This window comes from Giraffa tippelskirchi, chromosome X (assembly GCF_054371585.1).
Source record: "Giraffa tippelskirchi isolate mGirTip1 chromosome X, T2T-mGirTip1v1.2.pri, whole genome shotgun sequence".
Classification (NCBI taxonomy): Eukaryota; Metazoa; Chordata; class Mammalia; order Artiodactyla; family Giraffidae; genus Giraffa; species Giraffa tippelskirchi.
Window position 1 is genome coordinate 98,637,700 of NC_137289.1, and position 24,993 is coordinate 98,662,692.

Consider the following 24,993-nt stretch of genomic DNA (forward strand, 5'->3'; position numbering starts at 1 on the left):
ACTGACACCAGGGTCACATTGCTTCTGCACTGTCTGTAAATTAGAATCTGAATCCATTTGGGTTCATTGTCTCCTTACTGGCCAAGCCCGTAGAAGGTGACAAGCCAAACTAACAACTGCAGTGGGACACTGTGTGGCCCTGTAGCTCCTGCAGTGTTGCTTAGGGACTGGCTGCCTGACTACGTGACAGAGTCTGGTGTTGAGTTGTATGATGTTGCATGACCAGAATATTGGCTTATTTTGTCATCACACACAGCAAGGAGCACAGTTTTCACTACGTACTATGACTTAGGGTAGCTTTGTGAGTCCTCATTAACCAACCAACCTTAGAATGGATACCATGTCTGATACCAGCTACACTGCAATTCAATCAATGTATTTAGACAACATATGTTTCTGAAGTCCAATTCATTTTAAAAGTTAGCCTTATAGTCTACTTGGAATTCAAAATCCATTATCACTTGAGAGAATTGTAATTGTAAATGAAATTAAAAATTTTGAAAGTTTAAATGAAAAAATGGAGAACAAGCCAAATCTATTTGCAATGTTATGCCTACTTCACTTTATCTTGTTTATTCTTCATAACAAATATTTAGTGTAAAATTGTAATTTCCATTTTAGAAATGGGGAAACAGATCCAAAGGATATACCTTTCTCACCTTCATACAGTATGTGTCAGAGCCAGTACTGACACTCTTAGTTGTTTCACATGCTGTGCTTAGTTGCTCAGTCGTGTCCGACTCTTTGCAACCCATGGACTGTAGCCCGTCAGGCACCTCTATCCATGGGGATTGTTCAGGCAAGGACACTGGAGTGTGTTGCCATGGCTTCCTCCAGGGGATCTTCCCAACCCAGGGACTGAACCAGGTCTCCAGCACTGCAGGTGGATTCTTTCCCATCTGAGCCACCAGGCAAGCCCAGTTACGTCATGTCATAGCCAATAAGGAGACAGTCAAGTCATTTTGTCTCAGGAAGTTCCCCCTCGTTCCTTTCCCTTTTCTTCTAGCTAGGCTCTATTCTTGTCAGGCAGCTCCATGACCTAGGGGCTTTTTCACACACTTTTTGGGAAGATAGAATACTCCAACTTAAGTCTCGTGGTAGATTTGAACCTCCCATTTTCAGTCCTTTTGGACCTGGATTTTCATAAATGTGTAAGGGCACAACAGCTGCTATGTATAATCCCCTGTTATTCCTTAAGCAGAGTGAATTCTGAATAGGTCCTCTGTTGCAGAAATATATGTTTTTGGTGCATGAGGATGCAGATGGGGGCTCAGAGATGTAAGCGTTTTGTTATTATGTAATACTAAGGATATAAGGGAGGACTCAGACAGCTGGAGGACTTCCCTGTAGCTGAAACGGTAAAGAATCTGCAGGAGACCAGGGTTCGATCCCTGGGCTGGGAAGATCTTCTGGACAAGGGAATGGCAATCCACTCTAGTATTCTTGCCTGGAGAATTCCATGGACAGAGAAGTCTGGCGGGCTATAGTTCGTGGGGTAGCAAAGAGTTGGACACGACTGAGTGATTAACATACACACACACAGACAGGTTGGGGGGCTTCTGAGATCTGGTGAGTATCAAGCCAATGGAGGACGTCATGGAGAAGAAAAGACGTTTGTGGCTGCTCTCTCCCTGCATCCAAAAACACTTGGAAGGCAAGTCAGAAGTGTGTGAAAGATATGTTGTGGCATTTGCCATGGAATTTGACAGCAGTTTTTTTCCTGTCTCCCTACAACCTTTAACAATGGCTTTGGCATTCCATTTCTCTATAGGACAATATTAAGTTTTAAAAAACGTTTCTCTGTCAGTGATTTCATCAGCGACAGCATATGAGATTTGGGTGACACATTTTGTAAACCCATTTATTCAAAAGAAGACCAAAGGCTTCTATGAATTTTTTATGTGTGTGTATATATACATGTATGTATAGGTATCAACATGTAGATTACACCTAAAGAATGTGTTATGACCAAATTTTTTTAACCCTAGAAGTGCAAAGGTGGTTGAAATGTGTAAGGTTACCAATTCAATTCACCACATTAATGGAAAAATGGAGGGAAAACAATTCTATGATAATCACAATTGATGCATTATAAGTGTTTGATGAAAATTAATCTATATTCAAGACAACAAACTAGGAATAGAATGGAACTTACTCTGATAAGGTATATCTACAAAAAAGCAATGTAAACAGGTCGAAATGGAGATTTTTCATTTCCTATCGGGAAAAATGCAGATTATGACCTGCTTTAGTCAAGACTATTCTGGCTAGGTTTGTTCAATGCTGCAAAATGAGGAAAGGTTTAAGGTTTAAGCCAGTAGAAACTGTTGATATTCAAATATAATAGTATACTTTGAAAAGCAAAAATAATCTAGATCTAAATTTGTGGAAGTAATATGCACATTTAGAGGAATTGTTGAACAGAAAATCGATCCACAAACATTCTATCTCTACATACATCCTCAACTAGACCATAAAAATCACGAACCATGAATTTTCAATAACATTAAATACTCGGGGATAAATGTAACAAAAAATCTCCAAGTAGAAAATGAAACTTTATTGACAGAACTTTAACAGTCAAATATACAACATAAGAACAGCACAGATGGTTTCAGTTTATCTTCTTTCAAGCAAATCATCGCCCTTCACCTATAATATATACATTAAAAAAGTTACTTAGCATAACTTTATTTCGATGATACAAGAGGTGTACAAAGTTCATCGCAGTTGTAGTTTTATAAAGTGGACTAAAACAAGAACACTACGGGTGACCCTTTGGTTACCTTCAGTTAATCCTCTCTAGAGATTTTATAGACTTTTCAAGCGTATTACCAGTATTTTTAAAAACACACTACCCTTCCTAGTTATACAAGAAAATAAGGACACTGAGTTCAGAACAAATGAAATCAATTGAACCTATCAGAAGGTAGTTTTCAGTAGAGGGCAAAACTGTGTACACATTCAGTAAAATATCTAACAACAACAACAAAAAAAACCCTAAGAAAAACAAAATACACAAAAACTAAAACAAAAAATCCCCCAAAAGTATCATTGAACTGTGTTGGTTTGAAATAATATTCCGAATATAGGATAGCTCAACAGTTGTTATCTCTGTTACTGCTTAAGTGAAGTAAAGAAAAAGGCCAGTAGTACATTTGTTTCTTCTCTACTGTGGAAAAGTATAGAAATTTTCGTTTGTTCTATTTATCCCTGATGTGGTTGTTTTAAGTCAGTTAAACATTTATCCCCCTTTTTACTTGTGGCCCTCTTGTAATTCTAAATGTTTCTTGTCACCTTGGAAAGCATTCCAGTTGGTATAATAAATTATATGGGGACACTAATTTTCAATCATTACTATCACTGGCGACATCAACATGTGAAGCAGAAATAGGACTTTCTCACAGCCACACCAAAAGAAGAAAGAGAAAAAGGAGAGAAGAAAAGAAACGGGAGAGCTAGAGGGAGTATGAGTGAGAGAGAAAAGCAAGTAGGAAGAGAGAAGAAAATCTGGAAAAGGAGATTTTTTGGTTTGTTTCTGAATGACAATGGCTTTTGCAACTCTGACCAATTTCAAAAGTTCATCCACGGTATCTGTGATGTTTACTTATTTAGTTACTGTGGGCTATGTTAAATAATATTTTTTTTCTACCCTATTAGACACATTCCATCAATATTCTAAAAATATGTGAGTTCCAGATTATACTCTGTTTTAATTTTGTAATATACTGTTAGTGTCTTGTTCATATTTCTTATTAGGTATACGTGGGTTTGTCCATTTTCTTAACAATCATGTAAACGGAGAGGAATGGACTGGCAATTTGGGTTTGGCAGATACAAACTATTACATTCAGAATGGATGAACAACAAAGTCCTACTATACAGCACAGGAAACTATGTCCAATCTGCTGTGATAAATCACAACGGAAAACAATATTAAAAAATGTGTGTGTGTATATATATATATATATATGTTACAAAATTATGTAAATTACCACATTGTCTTTCTTTATTAGTTGAGTTTATCTTCCTCTTCCTAACGATTCATACCTGTCTTTTATTAAGTATCTTTTTCTTTTTCCCTTAGGTTTATTCTATTGCTCTTTTTTTTACCTGTTTGTTGGAGGTAGGATTTTATATTTATGTATTTTGTAATTTATGTATTTTTCTTTTTAAATACCACACATATTTAGGGCTAAGATGTTTCTAAGAGAACATTTTAATCATGTTCTGTAGTTACTTGCAAGTAGTCTGAAAGTTGTCTTTTCGTCTACATGTTCTAATGGAATGCAACAAAAAGGTAAAGTGAAACTGCTTAGAAGGCTAATACACAGTAAATTCTTCCCTAACCATGAATTTCTTTCTGTAAAATTAGAACCATGCAATTAATTGTCAGCAATTTGGAAAACACCTATGTGAAAGATACTAAGTTGATTATGTGGGAAGAACTAGAGTTACAGACTTTGACCTTCAAAACTTTTTAAACTCATGTATCAAAGAGGAAAAATAACATATTTGATAGGGTTAGAGACGATTATATCGGGAGGCTCAGATTTTTCTTAGTTCTTTAAGAGTGAGAGTTGGGTGTATGGCAAAAACCATCAGAGTAGTGTAAAGTAATGATTCTCCAATTAAAATAAGGAAAATAACGCCCCCAGAAACAGACCAAACATGGGGGCAGGTAGTGTGCTTAGCATATGTATCTTACTCACTCCTGCCTTGAATATCACTGACTAAATGCACTCTCTGAACTTGATCAGCCACAGAAACAGGAAACTAGACTACTTTTGGCCATTTTATTATTCAGTCATATCATGCTTCACTGGGGAAAGGATTTAAAATGCAACTGATTTTCTTAAGAGCTAGAGAATTCAGAATTTGAGAGAATTTAACAAACATCAAGCAGAATGTTGGCTCATTTTCTTTTTAAAAAAATTAATTTTTTAATTTTAATTGGAGGCTAATTACTTTACAATAGTGTGGTGTTTTTTGCCATACATTGATATGAATCAGCCACGGGTGTACATGTGTCCCCCATCAGAAAATAAAATCTCAATTCCCTCGTTAAAATTTGACTCTAGATGATATTTTATGATAAATCAATCATGAAAAACAGAGTACTCTTGTATGAATTTCATCGAAGAGAATCAGAGAAATCAAAAATCAGCATGGAAAAATTGGCATTTTAGTGTATCTGTTCTGAATTCAAAACTTATAAGAATAAAGTTGAGTTTAGAAGTTAAGGGATTTCACTGAATCACACACATTGTTAAAGCTGGTACTAGAACCTACTGAGCATATTTCATGTAAACTGATATTTATTACAAATGCATTCTGTATTTGTTACAAGCAGAAATTAGAAAAGAACCTGAAAATGATTAGCTGTTGCTTAAAGCACTTATACTCAAGGGAAGTAAACAGTTTCCTCTTTTCAGTTCGATATGGCTTTGATCCTGTCTATTTCTTTATTGGAAAGTCTGTAAGTCAGGCACTCAGGCATCTGGGGTCTGAACTATCTTTCAAAGAATATGTAAATTCTATTATTAAAATAATGGTAATGTTCCCTCTATATTATTAAAGATATAATATTCTGAAAAACAGAAACCACATAAATTACTTTCTGAATGGATGACATACCTGCTTCTGGCATTTCAACAGGCTCTGTATTTGACACAATCTCCTCCTAGACATCAGGACCATCTCCACCTTGATCCCCACTCTTTGTCACAGCCAATTCCGGGAGATCAGTTTCCATGTCAGAATCATTAAAAAAATGTATCAATTCAGCTGTAAAGCCTACAATATAAACAAGGGAATGATGATATTCATTTCCTCAGTGTTATGAATTAAAAGCCTTAGGTTAGTATGGTAAAATAGTGATGAGTAAGAAACTCAGGAGCATTATTCCAGGAATGTTTTGCTGGAGAAAAAGGAAAGCAGAATTTTCCGAAAGTAATTACCATTTTCCTTTTCCAGGGTTGTCCTCAGACAACTTAGATGCCTCCTCCCTCCATGTCTTGAAAAAAAGGGAAAATTTCACCAACCACACGAACCTGCAAACTATACTCTCCTCAGTTTTTTAGGAACTGTCTGAAGTCCTTTTCTAATGTTTCCTTTCCTCCACTCACTGGGTATGTCTTAAGGCAGGATGCACTGATACACTTTACCTTGACAGGCATCCTTCTTCTCTTCATCATGATTCATTGGATCCTCTTCATTTATTTCCTCCTTTGCTGGTGTGATATCATGAATTTCAGCTGGTGGTTCCCCTTGTTGAGGTTGCTCAACACTGGGCTGCTGGTCCTAGTAGAGTGGGCATGCAAATAAAAACCTTTTGTTGCTAATACATCTAATAGCATAAATATACATAAGACACAGATGTATCTGATCATAAGTAAACCTAACAACATTTTCCCAACACAATTCTATGTACTTACTTTTAATAAAGTTTCTCTTCCCACAGAGAAAAGTTAACTCCCATAAGAGTTACTCAGAAAGACTTTGGAAGCTATTTAACTCTATGTTGGGATGGAAGTATGTAATCTGTTGTTAATAAGCAGGAGGAGGGAGTCACTGGGCACATTTCCAGGGAATTTAACAGTATACTCATCCAGGCAACGCCAGACTGTAATATATCTGGATCAATGTTCCTTCCTAAGACACACTGTCACCCTTTATCAGCATGAAAGACCTTTATCACTGCATCTGTACTACTTAACATCATTTTCTCAAAAATAAACTTCTGCTAATAGAAAACACCAAATGGTAAGGTACTCACAACCACAGGTGCATCCAGCTGGGAGGACTCTTGATCTATAGGTCCCAGTGTTGATGCCACTTGCCCACTCATATTTCTCCCTGAAAGTAGAATATTGTGATTTAGAAAATGTATTTAAGAGTACAGCTATATTCGATCACTTTTGTGACCAATGTTGATTTACTATTTTTTAAAAATGTGAAAATAATTTCAAAAGAAAACTCTCGTTAAGTATGAGTGTACATGCATTCCAATTACACCAAATATAGTTTCTTGCAAAGCCATTTGTGTCTTTGCTAAGTTGGCAGAGAAATCACCTTAAGGTACACAGGAAGACAGAAAATTTTTGTGAGGAAGTTTGATTTCACAACAGAATTCTCCATCATGAAGATATTTAGTGAAATACTGCTAGGAACTTAAAAATTCAGGACTATTGCTCTTGTCACACTCCTATTCACCAGACCTATTTTCCCCAACTCCCTTTGAATTCATTTGGAACACGAAGAAAGCCTCAGTCTTTACAGCCTGACTACGGCGGTTTTCTCAGAGTCTGTGGCTGAGGTGAGTCTGCGTACAGAGCGACCGGTCCACGTCTCTCTTGGCCCCTCACCACAAAACTCGCGATACAGTCACAACCCCCCCACCCCCGCGGTCCGGTTTCTGGGCCTTTCCTTAATCGCCCACCCCGCCCCCTGCCCAGGTCCCACTGCCGGCCCCAGATTCTGTGCTCTGTCGTCAGTTCCAGGGCCCCAGTGAACCAGATATTTCAAATAGCACTCCCAAGTCTCCCCCCCACCATCACCCGACCCCTGCCCTCTTCTGCCCACCGCCCTTCCTCTCCAGCCACCAGGGCAAGAACTATGGCGTCGCGACACCTCTGAGGAGAAAGATGACCACCTCGAGGGCTTTCCTCCTCAAAGGCCCCAGATCGCACTGCCCGACCCGCCCGAAACTCGCTGGCTCCCCCTCACACACTCGCGCACTTCAACTCCAGACAGGACAGATCTGTGGACCTACCTGGTGACTCGCAAGCAGTGAGAAGGAACCGGGACTGAGTAAACCCAACCGCCTCAGGCCCAACGCTCCTCACAGAACGCTCAGGATGTATGTGCACCAAGGCGCATGCGCAGCAACGGGTGCACGTGCACACACTGCGCATGCTCCCGGAGTTCGGCGTGTGCCGTGCACGTTGAGGTTTTCTCGCCACTGAGGTGGAGTCCTGGAACGGCAGGGTCTCTGGAGGATGAGAAAGGGGCTTGAAGACTATATATTTTTCCTTCCAGGGCAGTCTTTCTTATGCATCCACAAACTGGTGATAGGTAGTCCCAGGTTACCCTTAGTGGAGAATGTGTCTCAGAAAGACATTCATAACAGGAATAGACGTTATGGTTTTTAATACATATTTTTATACATGCTTTGATGAACCATTTCTTTCTCTGCTTCTGGGTTTTCCATCACGCTTGCAATGGCTTTACTCACTTCCATGGAATAGACACAGAAATACATACCTCTGTTTCCATCTGTTGCTTGCAGCACTGCACATTTATATCTCTTAACTGGTAACTGATTTCTCAGAATATACCTCTGGTTCCTGTACAATATTGTTCTTTTAGCATCGGACTTTACTTTCACCACCAGACACATCCACAGCTAGGGGTTGTTTCCACTTTGGCTTAGCCTTTTCATTCTTTCTGCAGCTATTTCTTCACTCTTCTACAGTAGCACATTCTTCTTATTCTCAGGAATTTTTGTACTTACTAGGAGTTTTAATTTTACCCAGGAGAAATGAAAACATATTCACAAAAGGACCTTTACTAAAATATCCTACTCATGTACTCCTAATAGCCAAAACCAGAAACAGCCCAACTATTCAACAACTGGCATATAGATGAAAGAAAACCAAAAGCGTATAGTCGTGCAGAAGAATACTACACAGTCATTTCAAAAGGAACTCCTAATGCATGTAACAGCAAGGATGCATCTCAGCTGTGCCACTGAGAGATGTCAGACACAGAAGGCTATGTAGTATATGATTCCATGTCAATGGATTCCTGGAAAAGGCACAACTATAGGCACAGAAATATATCTGCGGTGGCCAGGGTATAGGAATGGAGGAAGGAGTCTCAATGCAAATAGCCCAAAGGAGCGTTTTCAAACGAATGGGGCGTTTTCTACATTTTTGCTGTGGTAGCATTTACGCAATGGTATGCATATGTGAAAACTCGACAAACGGTAATGCTTTAAAGCATTGACTTCTATTGTATATAAATTATATCTCAATACCTCTCACTTTTTTTTAAAAGGAAAAGGAACTTTTAAGTATGTAAATACTGGTTATTGTATCCATCTAGACCATGAGCTCATAAACATAAAAATCTTATTTGGAATTCTTTCCAGACCTGGCCAACTTCCAGGATTTCCCATGACACCTTTGTACCCTTATGACAGGACACAGAAACTTGGTCTTAACCATGTTTACAATTCCCTCTGCTTCACTTCAAGTCCATATTCTTGCTTAGTTCTCTCCCTTTTACTTGAAAAATGTCTAATGCATTTACTTTTTCCAAAATCCACCGCATCTGCTGTAGTCCAAAGCCTCCCTCCATTTAATTGTCAACCCCCTTGAGTTTGTGTCATACCCCTTGGGTTTGTGCATCAGGGAAAGCAGAAAACCCTGTCACATGCTCTCAGTGAAGACAGCCTGGCAGTAGGGAAAATAAGACCATGCCTCTGCTCCAGTAGTGCCTAGACACGTTGTCCATGTCAATCAGAACTGAGGAATTCTTGTAAAAAGTGCAGATGCCATGATCTACATTCAGTGGATCTCACTCAGTGCGGCTACAACAGTGCCCTAGAATCTGTGAGATTACACTATACTTGGGAAACTTTCAGGGACTTTATTAAACCCCTTTGGTAGCGAGACTCAGCAAAATAAGGGAAATAGAGATCGGAACAGATATTAGAAAAATATACAGATAATCAACAAAACCCAAAGCTGGCTCTTTCAAAAGGCAATACGAATTCACAAATTGCCAACCAGAAGAATAAAACAAAAGCAAAATAACTATAGACAAAACTTACCAATAACAGGAAAGTAACAGGTTACAGATCCCACAGATATTAAAAGAAATCTGTGAATAAGTTTATATTCATAGAATAACTACATCTGGCGATTAAGGTGAAGTGGAACAAACTATCAAAGTTCAGTGAAAAAGAAACAGATAATCTATTCTAAAACCAAGCTTGTGGTAGAATAATTTACAGAAAAGAAATATCCAGCCCCAGGTGGTATCCCAGGCACAAAAGACAAGGGGAGGGAAAGAAATGGTAGGGACAGGGACAAAGTAAAAAAACAAAATACATATATATATATATATATATATATATATATATATATATATATATATATACTATGTATATATATCTCACTCCAATCATTTAATCAAGGTGATTTGGGCCAAATCCAGGAAATGTGATGAAACCATTCATTTTTTTTCCTCATATCCCTGCAGCTTCCCCTTCCTGCCTCTCTCCTTTGCCCCAGTTCCCTTTCTCCTTCTTAAATCCTGCCCTCCATTAAGGGCAGGCAATGTTATGAGGCATGATTCCCACATTATAACTGATGTGCAGTGCTCAGCTGACATTCAACGTCGATGCTATCATCCCTGCAGCTGGTACCCTCAAACTCTCTGTCTCTCCTGACGGACCAGAAGGTTTCACTCCTAATTTCAGGTATAGGTAGGAGAGAAGGTGCAGGGCACATGTTGGAGCCTTGAGTCCTTCATCTGTGAAATGCAGATGACCACAAACTGGGGGAGAAACTGACACAGCAGCACCAGGCCCCTTTCAATGAGAGCTACGTGCCAAACCCAGTGCATCACAGGACTCCTTGACATTCAGGAGCACGCCAAGTAGATTTCCATGCCAGGACTGTTGTATTTGTTGTTCCTTCTGCCTGGAATGCTCTTCCCTTAGGTAACCCCACGACCTGCTCCCTCACTTCCTCCAGATCTCTGCTTACTTGGCATCTTTCAGGGAGACTTTCCCTCATTATCTTGAAGAAAATCATAATATCATACCCACATACACCTTTTCCCCTGATCTAGCAATATCTTTCTTCATAGTGCCTGCCACCCTTGATTTACTTACTGACCACCAAGTCTATGCAATGAGAGACTTGGTTAGTTTTGCCCTGTCCCAAGCTCCTCCAATAGTGCTCAGGTCTATGGCAGGTGCTCAGAAAACATTTGCTGAAGGACAGTCTGGAGGCAGGCCCTTTAAACACATTGCTAACATGCACAGGTACCCTCCAAGATGGGCACTGGCCCCACTGTATTAATTATGATACATACTGAGATTTCACGAGACAAGTGATACACTCAACAACACACAGTCAGCATGTCAGGTTCCCGGCTTCAGAATCATACCTGCCAGCTTCCGAATCCTCAGTTCCTGGACAGAGACTTCACCGCCAAGAACATAAGAGGTTTTATTTCTAACACGAAGACTTCCAACAGCTCATAGACAGCCAGAGACACCAAAAAGAGCTCACTGAATCTCTGCACAGAGAGCACACAACTCGAGTCTCAGACGCTCAAACACAACAGAGACCATAACCATACACACTGTGACAGAGACCCTGCAAACAGCCCATAGACTTCCAGACAGAAACAAATGAGAACGGCACAGATACTTCACATCATGGAGACTGACTCCGAAACCACGCGGACACTTACGGACCTAATACAAACCCCTGAAGAGAAAGACAGAAGTTTTAATAACTCAAGAACATCATAGAATCTTAAGACAAAGTTCCCAGACAAAGGAAAGACTTGCAACCTGTGCATAGATCCCCAAGCAGCTGATACTTTACACCTTTAGACTAACCCATCCTTAAAGCAGCACAGAGGCATCCCAACTTGGAACCCAGAATCAAATGCTCAGTGATCTCACATTCTGGGATGCAGACCCCTACACAGAGATCTCACACACAGGGACTGAGAGGCAAGAAACCTCCAAAGATGCACATCCCGGTATACAGGCACACATCCTAGAGGCTTTGTATTATGGCTCACAAAATCCACTCACATCAAATGTCCCATCACTCACAATTCCGCCCAAAGGCTCAAGGAGATCAAATGTAGCCAAACAGCACCTGTGTTGTCACACGTAGCAACACACAATCCCAAGCTGCCAGATACAGTTTACTCTCCAGGGAGAGACACCAAACTCAGAGACCTCTCCCTGGACATGAATTGCGTGCATTTGTGTGAAGACCGTGCGCTGCCACAGGATCCAGACTGAGCGAGAGCTAAACAAGACTGAAACGCAGTCACCATGCACGGCCAGTGACTGCGCCAAACCTCGCCACTAACCAGAGCAGCTATTCGACCCCTTTGGGAAAAGCAATAAAACTCGGAGGAAAATTGTATGCTCTGCATCGTCGCGCACGCCAACGCAGGCGCACGCGTATACACGCGCCTCTCGCCCTCAGTTTCGGTTCCGCGCCCACAGTGCCTGCAATCACGCGGTGACCAATCAATACCCAGAAAGCTTCTCTGACGCCATACCCAAACCGACAGCAGGTCTCTCGCTCCGTAGTCGTCCCACCAACGAAGGGGTGGAGCTGGAAAAGAGACGAAGAAATTTTCCGCTTAATGCCGGTGTCCACTCGGATTCGAAAGCAGCGGGAAGACGAAGAGGAGCGAATCGGGATATACCCAGAGGCGCTCAGGGTTGAGCGCGGCCGCTGGGAACTGTGGTCCATGCCTGACGCGGTGTAACGGTGCCCTCCCTGCTGTGACACGCCCTCTCCAAATGGTACCTTCCAGAGTGGGGTGGGGTCTTATCGCTTCCGCTCAGTGGTACATCCCAGGAGAGAACTGTTTCATCTCGCGCGCCCCTTGCTGGTGGGATTGGGGAACAGCAGATATAGATGCCTGGGGACCATTCCAGGATGATCCGCAAAGGGCGGAAGGGCAAGGTTAGGGTGAAAACCCCACAGATTGCTGCCATCTTGGACTCAGAAAGAAGTCTTCATAAACTGAAGATTACTCGTCTATAGTGACCACTGTCGTAACAAAGAGCATTGAAAGCATTTTATCTACGTTGGGCATCGTGGTTGTTTGAGCTTTCGTCTTTAATGCAGAAATATCCAGCCACAGTCCCCCAGTGGGCAGGATAAGTAAAGCTTCCGACTGGAATCTGAGGTCCTGGCATGGGGAAGGCCTCTGTCGTTGACTGCGAGTAATTTGTGAAAAAGACAACAGGACCTTCCATTCTGTTAGGAAAGGGGTCAATTCCGAGGGGACCGAAGGGCACCACCTCGTAGGTGAGATAAAGATCACAGCTTTGTCACCATTTTGTCATCCCTGAATATATTCTCTAGTAGAATCCTCAGCCTGTCTAGCTGTGCTTCTCTCAACAAGTTTAACTTTGTTTATTCATTCCGTCGTTCATGCATTCTCTCCAAAGTATGTGTCAAGCACAAATTTGTGTGTTTGGAAAGAGAAAATCGACCTTTTCCTCATGGAGCTTACATTCTGTTGGGATCATGTGGTCCCCAAATACAAGTAATTTATCAGGTGTTTGTAACTGCCATGATTAACATTAAATTGGGATAGTGAAATAGAGAGAGGGGATGATATCTAGCAAGAGTGGTCAGGGAAGTTCTAAGATTGTGACATTTGAGCAACAGCCTAGAGGAGATACCTATCTGGGAGAAAAGTATCCTAGATCCTAGTGGAAAAACTGGGGAGTAAAATCCTGTGTAGTGTGTATGAAAACAGTGAGGAGGGCAATGTGACAGGCACAGCATGATGGAGGGTGAGCGAGGAGATTGGGTGACAGAAGTGATGCAGGCCAGGTGCCTTGGGCCTTCTGGACACTTGGAGGATTTTGACTTGAATCACAGGAGGGTTCTCACCAAAGAAGTCCCCTGGCTTCTTTCAGAGGCCCAGATCACACGTGATTGTTAAGGAGCTCTTGGTTTATTTGAAGAAAACCCTTCCCCACTCCTTCTGCAGATAACCATGCCTTTCCTGAAATCCCTTACACTCAATGGGAATGCCCCCTACTGCTCCCAGTGAACATCCATGTCAACCGATGATACCCTCAGGAGAGACAGGGCAAGGACCCTCTTGGTGTGAGTGAGGTCACATTGAGGCTTGCAAAGGCAAAGAGGGACGATATAACAGGCACAGAGATGGCAGGGAGAAAGACAAAGATAGAGCATTAGACAGGGATGGAGAGACTACTTCTGGCAGCAAACTGTCCTCACTTAGTTGGCACCCACCTATGGGCTCCCAGTCCTGCTACTGGATGATGTACAATACATTTTCTCCATAGGAGAAAAGAAGCCCCTCCCCAGGGACTTTCTCTAGAGAATGACTCAGTTGCCCATGGCCTGGGCCTTAATCACGCCCCCTTCATCCACATCAGGGTCCTCTGCCCATCAAGACAAGGACATTCTCCATTCCTGGGGAGGCTCATGCTGCACACAGGGTCCCTCACAACCTATGCTGCCCAGAGTGCCCTCCTGCTGATCTCCCTGCCAATGACTGCTTTAATGGGGGAAAGAGAGGCAGGGACCTCTGCATTTGTGGTGGAGCCTCATGGAAATTGGTAAATGTGAGATTTCTCCCCAGTTGCTTGGAAGCTCACCTCTGTACCTTCCATGATCACGTCCCCAGGGAATGTGAAGATTCCACTCCATCCATCAGGTAAGAAGTTGGGTGTGTGATGGGGAGACACAGAAACATATCCTGACAGTGAGTCCGTCATAGGGTCCTTGTGGCCCTGTGCCAACGCCCCCCTCCCCCACTCCCTGGCCAGGGTTGTGCTGAGTCTTTCTTGCCTCCTCCAAGGAGCCCAAGCTTACATCCAGTTCCTCCCCACCTCATGAGCTGAGACCTTCCATCTGCACTGGGCTTTGGGCGCCCATCTGCAAACGGTGCCCTCCTTGTTGTGGGTTGGGCAGATGGACTGAGAGAGTGTGTGTACACAGTTTTTGTCACAGGGCCCCTATCAAGGGTGGTAGTCATATCAGCAAGTATTGTTCTTAACAGGATTATTGCCTGGGCTTCTGTAAACTGTGCATTATTACCCTCTCTGAGGATGGGGCCCCAAGCTTTTCTCTCTGTAGGGAGGCATGGTAGAAGTCGTAGCAAATGTGACATCACAGGCCTGCTTCTAAGGCCCGTGAGAGTGGGGTCCATGCAGCCTTCCTATTGAGAGACTGTTCTCATGTGCACATACATGAACAGCCGACAGGCCGAACCCTCTGGAGAAAGACCCCCCCAAACAGTTCTGAGATTTCATACCCTGGGACAGAGATCTGCAAACAGTTCAGACTGCTCATCCTGGACACCAACCCAAAACAGCTCTAATAGGTCACACCTGAGGACACAGGTGCACTCCAGCTCAGAAATTCCATCTGTGGCTTCAGATAAATTAGGATCCCTAACAGAAACAACGTTGCTCACAGCCAGTTCTACAGGGGTAAGTTGTAACCTCTGCCATCCCTGAATGACACTGCGTCATGAAGGAATTCTGGGTGAAAAACAGGAAGAGGCACACAGTGCGTTGGACAAACTGGCCCTTATTTAGTCACACGCCATATCCTCAGATATGCAGGTGACACCACCCATATGGCAGAAAGTGAAGAACTAAAGAGCCTCCTGATGAAAGAGAAAGAGGAGAGTGAAAAAGGTGGCTTAAAACTCAACATTCAGAAAACTAAGATCATGGCATCTGGTCCCATCACTTCATGGCAATAGATGGGGAAAGAGTGGCAACAGTGGCTGACTGCATTTTTCTGGTCTCCAAAATCACTGCAGATGGTGACTGCAGCCATGAATTTAAAAGACGCTTACTCCTTGGAAGGAAAGTTATGACCACCCTAGATAGCATATTAAAAAGCAGAGACATTACTTTGCCAACAAAGGTCCGTCTAGTCAAGGCTATGGTTTTTCCAGTGGTCATGTACGGATGTGAGTGTTGGATTATAAAGAAAGCTGAGCACCGAAGAATGGATGCTTTTGAAATGTGGTGTTGGAGAAGACTCTTGAGAGTCCCTTGGACTGCAAGGAGATCCAACCAGTCCATCCTAAAGGAGATCAGCCCTGGGTGTTCACTGGAAGGAGTGATGTTGAAGCTGAAACTCCAATACTTTGGCCACCTGATGCGAAGTGCTGACTCATTGGAAAAGACCCTGATGCTGGGAAAGTTTGAGGGCAGGAGTGGAAGGGGACGAAAGAGGATGAAATGGCTGGATGGCATCATCGATTCGATGTACGTGGGTTTGGGTGGACTCCGGGAGTTGGTGATCGACAGGAGGCCTGGTGTGCTGCGATTCATGGGGTCGCAAAGCGTCGGATACGACTGAGCGACTAAACTGAAGTGCTTATGCATACATGCCAAGTGTGTGCCAATTCTCTTGAATCATGTCAGCCAGGCTCCTCTGTCGATGGGATTCTCCAGGCAAGAATACTGGAATGGGTTGCCATTCCCTCCTCCAGGGGATATTCCCGATCCAGGGATCAAACCCCCATTTCCTGCATCTCCTGCATTAGCAGGTGAATACTTTCCTGCTGAGCCACCTGGGTAGCCACAACATTTGTTGAGAGTTAATCTAATATTGTGTTCTCACTACACACACACACTCACACACACACACACACACAGTCTAACATAGAACTAAAGGGACACAAGGAAATTTTAGGAGGTGTTGGATATGTCTATTACGTTGATTGTGGTGATGATAGTATCATTGTTTGCGTATGTCCAAACTCATCAAATTGTACACATTAAATATATACAATTTGCTGTATATCAATTCTATTTCAATAAATGTGTTTAAAAAAGGAGAGCAGAAAAATGTTCTCCAAAACATTGCTACTTACATAAAATGAGAACATTTTTGAAAAATATTGAGGAGCAAAGTTCACTCTAAAAGTAATGAAGATGAATAATACCTTTCTATCTATTAAGTTCATGTGTGTGCATGCTAAGTCACTTCCACCTTGTCTGACTCTTTACAATCCTATGGACCATGGCCCGCAAGGCTCTTCTGTCCCTGGGATTCTCCAGGTAAGAATACTGGAGTGGGTTGCCAGTGCCTCCTCCAGGGGATCTTCCTGACCCAGGGATTGAACCAGACTCTCTCCTGCATTGGCAGGCAGGTTCTTCACCTCTAGGGCCACCTGGGAAGTCCCAAGGAAGTTAATTCCTTTGTCTCATATTATGAGGCTGTTGCTACCAGATAACATACAGCCTTGTCATACTCTTTCCCAATTTTAAAGCAGTCACCTCTTCCAACTTTGGTTCTAACTTGCTTCTAGACCTGCATACAGGTTTCTCAGGAGACAGGTCAGGTAGTCTGGTGTTCCGCTCTGGTTAAGAATTTTCTACAGTTTGTTGTGATCCACACAGTCAGAGGTCTTAGTGTAGTCAATGACACAGAAGCAGATATTTTGTGGTATTTCCCTTGCTTTCCCCATGATTTACCAAATGTTGGCAATTTGATCTTTGGTTCCTCTGCCTCCTCAAAACCTACATTGTTTATCTGGAAGTTCTGGGTTCTTGTACTGTTGAAGCCTAGCTTGAAGGAGTTTACTAACCAGGAGGCTTCAGAAATTGGGGACAATCTAAGTGAAGAAGCTTAGGAAATTGGATGGTGTGAAGGAAGCCTGATAAGAGAGAAAAGAAAAGGAAGCTCTCCTTTCGATGTTGCTAGCAAAGTGGGCAGAGGCTAGACCATGCCTTCAAGTCCTTGTATAGGGGAGTAGCCTTTATCTAGAAAGTCATAGACAGTTTTGCAACTGTAAGAGAGGGAGGGAGAAGGCGGGAAGAGAGAGACAGACACCCTGAGTGGATGTGAGAGACCCGTTAGAAGGGGGTTGACAATTAAGTGGAGGGAGGCTTTGGACTATAGCAGATGTGTATGTGGGTAAAAGGAGACACATTAGATGTTTACGAAGTTAAATGCGCACAACTCAGCAAGAATTTGGACTTGAGGAGAAGGAGAGGGACTTGTAAACATGGTTAAGAATACGTTTGTGTGTCCTGTCATAAGAGTATGAAACTGCGATGGGGAATCCGAGAAGTTGGCCAGTCCTGGGAAGAATTCCGAAAGAAGATTTTTATGTTTTTGAGCTCATGGTCTAGATGGATACAATAACCAATATTTAAATACTTAAATGTTCTTTTTCCTTTTAAAAAAAAGTATTGAGGTATAATTTGTATACAATAAAAGCCAACACTTTAAAGCATTATAGTTTGTATAGTTTTGACAAATATATACCATGGTGTAAATGCTACCACAATAAAAATGTAGAAAATGGCCCATCATTCAAAAACACTCCCTTAGGGTGTTTGCCATCAGACTCCTTCCTCCACTCCTATACCCTGGCAAACACAGATACATTTCTGTGTCAATAGTTGTGCCTTTTCCAGAAATCCATTGACATGAAATCATATAATATGTAGGCTTCTGTGTCTGGTTTCTCTCATTTGCACAGTTGAGACACATCCTTGCTCTTACATGCATTAGTAGTTCCTTTTTTTTTTTAATTACTGTGTAGTATTCCTTTGAACAGGTATACTCTTTCATTTTTCTTTCATCTGTATACCAGTTGTTGAATAACTGGGTTGTTTCTATGTTTGGCTATTAGGAATACATGTGTGGGACATTTGAGTGCAGGCCACTGTGTCAGCATGTTTTCATTTCTCTTGGGTAAAATTGTCTAGCAATAGAATTGCTGGGTCATATAAGGCTTCCCAGGTGGCACTAGTGGTAAAGAACCCATCTGCCAATGCAGGAGACTCAGGTAGGATCCCTGGGTCTCAATTATTCCCTGCAGTTGGAAATGGCAACCTGCTCCAGTATTCTCATCTGGAATATTCCAAGGACAGGGGTCCTGACAGGTACAGTCCATGGGGCCCCAAAGAGTTGGATATGACTGAGAGATTCAACAGACACACACACATACACACACACACACACACACACACACACACACGGTAATTTATGTATCTTAAAGTCTAAACTGTGTCCTCTGTAGAGAACATACAGTTGGATCTTGTTTTTATTTGTAAACTGGTCTTTCAATGTCTGCCTTTTGTTTATATTGTTTTATCTATTCACATTTAATGTTGATACAGACTTACATCTGCCAATATAGTTTTCTCTTCCATGCCGTTGTATTCTATGGTCCTCACGTTACTGCTTTCTTTTGCATTAAATGGGTATTTTCTAGTGTAGCATTTTAAATTCTTTACTGATTTTTCCACTATTTTTATTTCCTTAGCTATAGGCTACCATAAACAACTCCAGTTCAGTTCAGTCACTAAGACGTGTCCCACTCTTTGTGAGCCCAGGGAATGCAGCACGCCAGGGCTCCCTGCCCATCACCAACTCCCAGGGCTCACTCAAACTCATGTCTATCAGTCAATGAAAAAGCTACTCCACTAGCTTTGTTCATAGTGATGCTTCCTAAAGGCCCACTTGACTTCACATTCCAGGATGTCTGACTCTAGGTGAGTGATCACACCATAGTGTGTATCTGGGTCATTAAGATCTTTTTATGTATAGTTCTTCTGTGTATTCTAGCCACCTCTTCTTAATATCTTCTGCTTCTGTTAGGTCCATACCATTTCTGTCCCTTATTGTGCCCATCTTTGCATGAAATGTTCCCTTGGAATCTCCAATTTTCTTGAAGAGACCTTTCTAGTCTTTCCCATTCTATTGTTTTCCTCTATTTCTCTGCAGTGATCACTGAGGAAGGCTTTCTTATCTCTCCTTGATATTCTTTGGAACTCTGCATTCAGATGGGTACATCTGTGCTTTTCTAACATAAGAGGTTTATTACTAATGCCACTAGTAAACATCTTACTGTATCACAACCAGCTTGAAATTTATACTAATCATAATGAGATATAGAAACATTACTCCTGTATTCCTCTATTCCAATTTCCCTCTTTCCCTCATATTGTCACAAATAGTAGATCTCTAAAGGGTACATACCATTAATTCATGCATATCATTATTATATTACTATAATGTTATGTCTATGAAAAGCTGATATAAGGCAGGATATCAGGTATGTATTTACAACCTCTGTTCTATTAACCTTCTTTGTCATGATTTATGATGCTTTGCATATGTTCCTGTGGATCTGATACCATCCTGACTTGTTTCCTTACCTAATACAGCTTTGCTCCCAACAACCTCCTTTGTGCTGTTACAGTGAATATATTACATTCCATATGTTATTAGCCCAACAATAATTGGGCTTCTGTGGTGGCTCAGACAGTAAAGAATCTGCCTGCAATGCAAGAGACCCGAGTTCAATCCCTCGGTCAGGAAGATCCTCTGGAGCAGGGAATGGCTAACCTCTCCAGTATTCTCACCTGGAGAATCCCACGGACAGAGGACCCTACAGAGGTGGGCTACAGTAAAGGGCTTGCCAAGAGTGAGACACGACTGAGCAACTACCACATTCACAACATTAATTTATGTCAAACTGTTTTAGACAGTTGCTTTTTAAATACAGCAAGAAAGGAATGAAATGTGAACTGATAAAGTATTTTTGTTCACATAATTACCTTTACCTGTGCTCTTTGCTTTTTCACATGCATTCTGAGGAACATCTGAACACACTTATTGCAGTCTGAAGAACTTCGTTTAGATTGTCTTGTCAGCCAGTTCTACCAACAAATTCCCTGAGGTTTTTTTTTTTTTTTTAATTTGGGAATGCCTTTATTTTTCTTTCATTTCTGTTTTTTTAAACCACTTTATTGTGGTATGTTTGACGTGTAAACAGCTGTGTACACACTGGTGAAATCATCACCAGCTTTAATATACAAAACTCAACTGTATTTCTATACTAGTAGTGAAAACACTTATTAAATAAGAAAATTCCAGTTATAATAGAACAAAAAGAACAAGATACTTAGGAATTAATTTAACCAAGGAGGTATAAGATTTGTACACTGAAAATGACAAACCCAGTTGAAAGAAATCAATGACAATTTAAACAAATGGTCACTGACTATCAATGGGCACTAGAGTTTCCCCTAGAAATTGGCTGTCATTGTACACACATCTCTGAGCATGTGGGAATATTTCCTTAAGGCACATTCATAGCAGTGAGACTGCTGGATCAAAGACTTCCTTGGCCAAACACACATCTCTGGAGTACCTACTATGTGCATGTGCCTGACACTGTTCTAAACGCCAAGGAGGCACCACAGAATAGGGCTGACACATGTCCTTCTTTCATGAAGGCAAATGCTGCTGAGGGTGAGGGCAGGATGGAATGTAAATTCTAATGGGTGCTGCCACAGAGCCCTGCAAAGGTGTTTCACCGGTTTACACTGGCCTCAGTGGGGCAGGGGAGTGAATGTGCCTTTACTGGCATATTGGCACCATTTGTAAGGTGGGATGTCTAGGCATGAGGCTGGACTCCTTATGTCCAGTTCCCTAGAAGAGCTTCAAGTCCACAACTAGGAATGATCCACGTAGGGATTTCAGGGGACGTGAATACCCTAGGTGTCCATACCCTTGATTGTAACATCACAGAGTGTATTTAACAAAGCCTGGGAGGTATCTGACCCTTTGGTGGCTCTGCACCCTGAGTGTGCCATCTCTGACCTGGAGATAAGTCTGTGAGCCAGGGATTGAGGGTGCTGAAACCTTGACAGGTTTACTATGTCGTGGGCTGTGAACTTTGGGGTTTCTAGGAGGCGGGATACCATGGTCTGAGGTCTCTTTGTGGTGGCTGCATGAAGCATTGTGAAAGAGCTGTATGCGTTCACCATACCAGTGCTCTGTGCAGTTGGTGTGATTGTGTCCTATGGTGTGAGCTGTGTGATTGTAACTTCTGTGTCCAGGGTGTGAACTCTCTGAGCTGTTGGGTTTCTCCCTGGCAGCTTATGAAGTTGCTAAAATGCATGTCGGCCTGTATTCGAATTTCATCTCAGCTGATTTCGTGTGTCTTGCCTCATTTACTGACTCTCTACAAGTTTCAGTTTGGTGGATTGTTTGGTGTTGGGTATCCAGTGCAGTGAGGCCTGCTAGCTGCTGTTTCCTTGGTCCGTATCTGCTCGAGTGTATCACTGAAATTTGGTTTTTTTTACCCGTAGTGCCTGGGGTATTTATGAGTCTGGACCCAGGCTCTGATGCTGCACAGCTGGGGGGAGACCAGGTCCCAGAGGGAGGTTGCTCTGTCTTTGGTCCTGTGCTGCAGGGATTGAAAAGTCTGAGCCAATTGGGCATTTATTTCTTGTTTGAGACACTTTGTCACTTGCCAGGCTTTAGACATGAGGTGTTTGTGACCTCCTGATGTCTCCATCTGATAGCTGTATTGTATTGAATTGAATTGAAAATAGCTGTAGCCAGAAAACAACTGAAGGCCAGCTCAACAGCTGAGAAGATTGACTCAAACATCAGCAGTGTTTCTGATGTGACATGAGCAGTGGCAGAAAGAGAAACAAAAAGACACATTACATACACAGGAACAAAATTAAGAAAGGCAGAAAAATTCTCACCGGAATTTATGCCACCCAGAATTGTCTAATTTGTAGAAATGCTTTTTTCTTTATTTTTTTCTGGAGTTCTTTTTTTTTAATTTTAAAAAATTAAAATTTTTTAATTTTTAAAATTTTTAGTATTTTAATTTTTCCTGTGACGGGCATGAAATGGTACCTCATTGTGGTTTTGATTTGCATATCTCTGATAATGAGTGATGTTGAGCATCTTTTCGTGTGTTTGTTAGCCATCTGTATGTCTTCTTTGGAGAAGTGTCTGTTTAGTTCTTTGGCCCACTTTTTGATTGGGTCGTTTATTTTTCTGGAATTCAGCTGCAGGAGTTGCTTGTATATTTTTGAGATTAATTGTTTGTCTGTTGCTTAGTTTATTTACATATTTTTTTAACTTGACAATATTGTATTTGTTTTGCCATACACTGACATGAATCCACCATGGGTGTACATGTTTTCCCCTTCCAGAACCCCCCCACACCTCCCTCCCCATCCTATCTCTCTGGGTCATCCCGGTGCACAGGCCCCGAGCACCCTGTATCATGCATTGAACCTGTACTGGCAATTCATTTCACGTATGATAATTTACATGCTTCCATGCCAAACTCCCGTATCATCCTGACCTCGCCGTCTAGCATAGAGTCAGTAATACTCTTCTATATATCTGTGTCTCTTTTGGTGTCTCGCATACAGGGTTATCTTTACCGATTAACTAAATACCATATATATGTGTTAGTATACTGTATGGGTGTTTTTCTTTCTGGCTTACTTCACTCTGTATAATAGGCTCCAGTTTCATCCACCTCATTAGAACTGATTTGAATGAATTCTTTTTAATGGCTGAGTAATATTCCATTGTATATATGTACCACTGCTTCCTTATCCATTCGTCTGCTGATGGGCATCTAGGCTGCTTCCATGTCCTGGCTATTATCAACAGTGCCGCGATAAACATTGGGGTACACGTGTCTCTTTCCATTCTGGTTTCCTCAGTGTGTATGCCCAGCAGTGGGTTTGCTGGGTCATATGGCAGTTCTATGTCCAGTTTTTTGAGGAATCGCCACATTGTTCTCCATAGTGGCTGTACTAGTTTGCATTCCCACCAACAGTGTAAGAGGGTTCCCTTTTCTCCACACCCTCTCCAGCATTTGTTGCTTGTAGACTTTTGGATAGCGGCCATTCTGACGGGTGTGAAATGGTACCTCATGGTGGTTTTGCTTTGCGTTTCTCTGATAATGAGTGATGTTGAGCATCTTTTCATGTGTTTGTTAGCCATCTGTATGTCTTCTTTGGAGAAATGTCTCCTTACTTCTTTGGCTCACTTTTTGATTGGATCGTTTATTTTTCTGGAATTCAGCTGCAGGAGTTGCTTGTATATTTTTGAGATTAATTGTTTGTCCGTTGCTTCGTTTGCTATTATTTTCTCCCATTCTGAAGGCTGTCTTTTAACCTTGCTTATAGTTTCCTTTGTTGTGCAAAAGCTTTTGATTTTAATTAGGTCCCATTTGTTTATTTTTGCTTTTATTTCCAATATTCTGGGAGGTGGGTCCTAGAGGATCCTGCTGTGGTTTATGTCGGAGAGTGTTTTGCCTATGTTTTCCTCTAGGAGTTTTATAGTTTCTGGTCTTACGTTTAGATCTTTAATCTATTTGGAGTTTATTTTTGTGTATGGTGTTAGAAAGTGTTCTAGTTTCATTCTTTTACATTCTTTTACAAGTGGTTGACCAGTTTTCCCAGCACCACTTGTTAAAGAGGTTGTCTTTTCTCCATTGTATATTCTTGCCTCCTTTGTCAAAGATAAGGTGTCCATAGGTGGGCGGATTTATCTCTGGGCTTTCTACTTTGTTCCACTGATCTATATTTCTGTCCTCGTGCCAGTACCATACTGTCTGGATGACTGTGGCTTTGTAGTAGAGCCTGAAGTCACGCAGCTTGATTCCTCCAGTTCCATTCTTCTCTCTCAAGATTGCTTTGGCTATTCGAAGTTTTTTGTATTTCCATACAAATTGTGAAATTATTTGTTCTAGTTCTGTGAAAAATACCGTTGGTAGCTTGATAGGGGTTGCATTGAATCTATCGATTGCTTTGGGTAGTATACTCATTTTCACTATATTGATTCTTCCGATCCATGAATACGGTATATTTCTGCATCTATTTGTGTCCTCTTTGATTTCTTTCACCAGTGTTTTATAGTTTTCTATATATAGGTCTTTTGTTTCTTTAGGTAGATATATTCCTAAATATTTTATTCTTTTCATTGCGATGGTGAATGGAACTGTTTCCTTAATTTCTCTTTCTGTTTTCTTGTTGTTAGTGTATAGGAAAAATATGGAACGCTTCATGAATTTGCGTGTCTTCCTTGCGCAGAGGCCATGCTAATCTTCTCTGTATCGTTCCAATTTTAGTATATGTGATGCCCAAGCGAGCACCCTCTTCATTCCTTCTCACACCTCCCTTGTCTGAGCTCTCTCACCTCTGCCTGCCACTGCCTCTCTGGGCCACTCCCTCGCTGTGACTGGGACACTCTTTTCTTTGGCTTGTCTTTCATGTGACCCAAGACTTCCCATACAATATCCAGGTCAAAGGGGGCATAGTGTAGAATGTGTACCTTGTCGAGTACATGTAGGAGATGCTGTTGTCACATAAGCCCCCACGGCCCTGAAATATAAAAAACAGAGGGATAAAGAACAGGAGAG

General features: G+C 41.8%; 1 protein-coding gene and 1 non-coding gene across 14 annotated transcripts; both read right to left on the bottom strand.

Annotated features, from left to right (window-relative positions):
- Positions 1-2,539: 2,539 nt before the first annotated feature.
- LOC145536311 (uncharacterized) lies at positions 2,540-12,667 on the bottom strand. 13 transcript variants are annotated; one of them, XR_014075753.1, is made up of 9 exons: positions 11,846-12,249; positions 11,185-11,316; positions 9,839-9,888; positions 8,266-8,514; positions 7,775-7,993; positions 6,779-6,858; positions 6,168-6,303; positions 5,638-5,796; positions 2,540-2,652 (listed from the first exon to the last, which is right to left on the bottom strand). XR_014075753.1 is itself a non-coding variant. In XM_081565414.1 (8 exons), exons 1-7 carry the CDS (start codon positions 12,522-12,524, stop codon positions 5,684-5,686), a joined length of 759 nt encoding a protein of 252 aa, XP_081421540.1. In that variant the 5' UTR covers positions 12,525-12,558; the 3' UTR covers positions 2,540-2,652; positions 5,638-5,683. The 13 variants fall into 13 exon arrangements, 2 of the variants coding, with proteins under 2 accessions (XP_081421540.1, XP_081421541.1); XR_014075754.1 differs by lacking the exons at positions 9,839-9,888; positions 11,185-11,316; positions 11,846-12,249 and adding exons at positions 12,328-12,383; positions 12,478-12,558; XR_014075752.1 differs by lacking the exon at positions 11,185-11,316 and having other exon boundaries at positions 11,867-12,249.
- An 11,952-nt stretch (positions 12,668-24,619) lies between these two features.
- On the bottom strand, positions 24,620-24,726 carry LOC145537347 (U6 spliceosomal RNA). Its single transcript, XR_014076366.1, has one exon. It is a non-coding gene; the product is annotated as a U6 spliceosomal RNA (small nuclear RNA).
- Between the last annotated feature and the right edge of the window lie 267 nt (positions 24,727-24,993).

What these genes read in the sequence shown, in the direction of transcription:
- LOC145536311 (XM_081565414.1), bottom strand. Translation starts at nt 12,524, where the DNA reads ATGGACCACAGTTCCCAGCGGCCGCGCTCAACCCTGAGCGCCTCTGG. An exon ending in AGCTGGATGCACCTGTGGTT is followed by an intron (nt 6,304 to 6,778) that starts GTGAGTACCTTA and finishes CCACTCTACTAG; the next exon opens with GACCAGCAGCCCAGTGTTGA. An exon ending in GAAGAAGGATGCCTGTCAAG is followed by an intron (nt 5,797 to 6,167) that starts GTAAAGTGTATC and finishes TTTATATTGTAG; the next exon opens with GCTTTACAGCTGAATTGATA.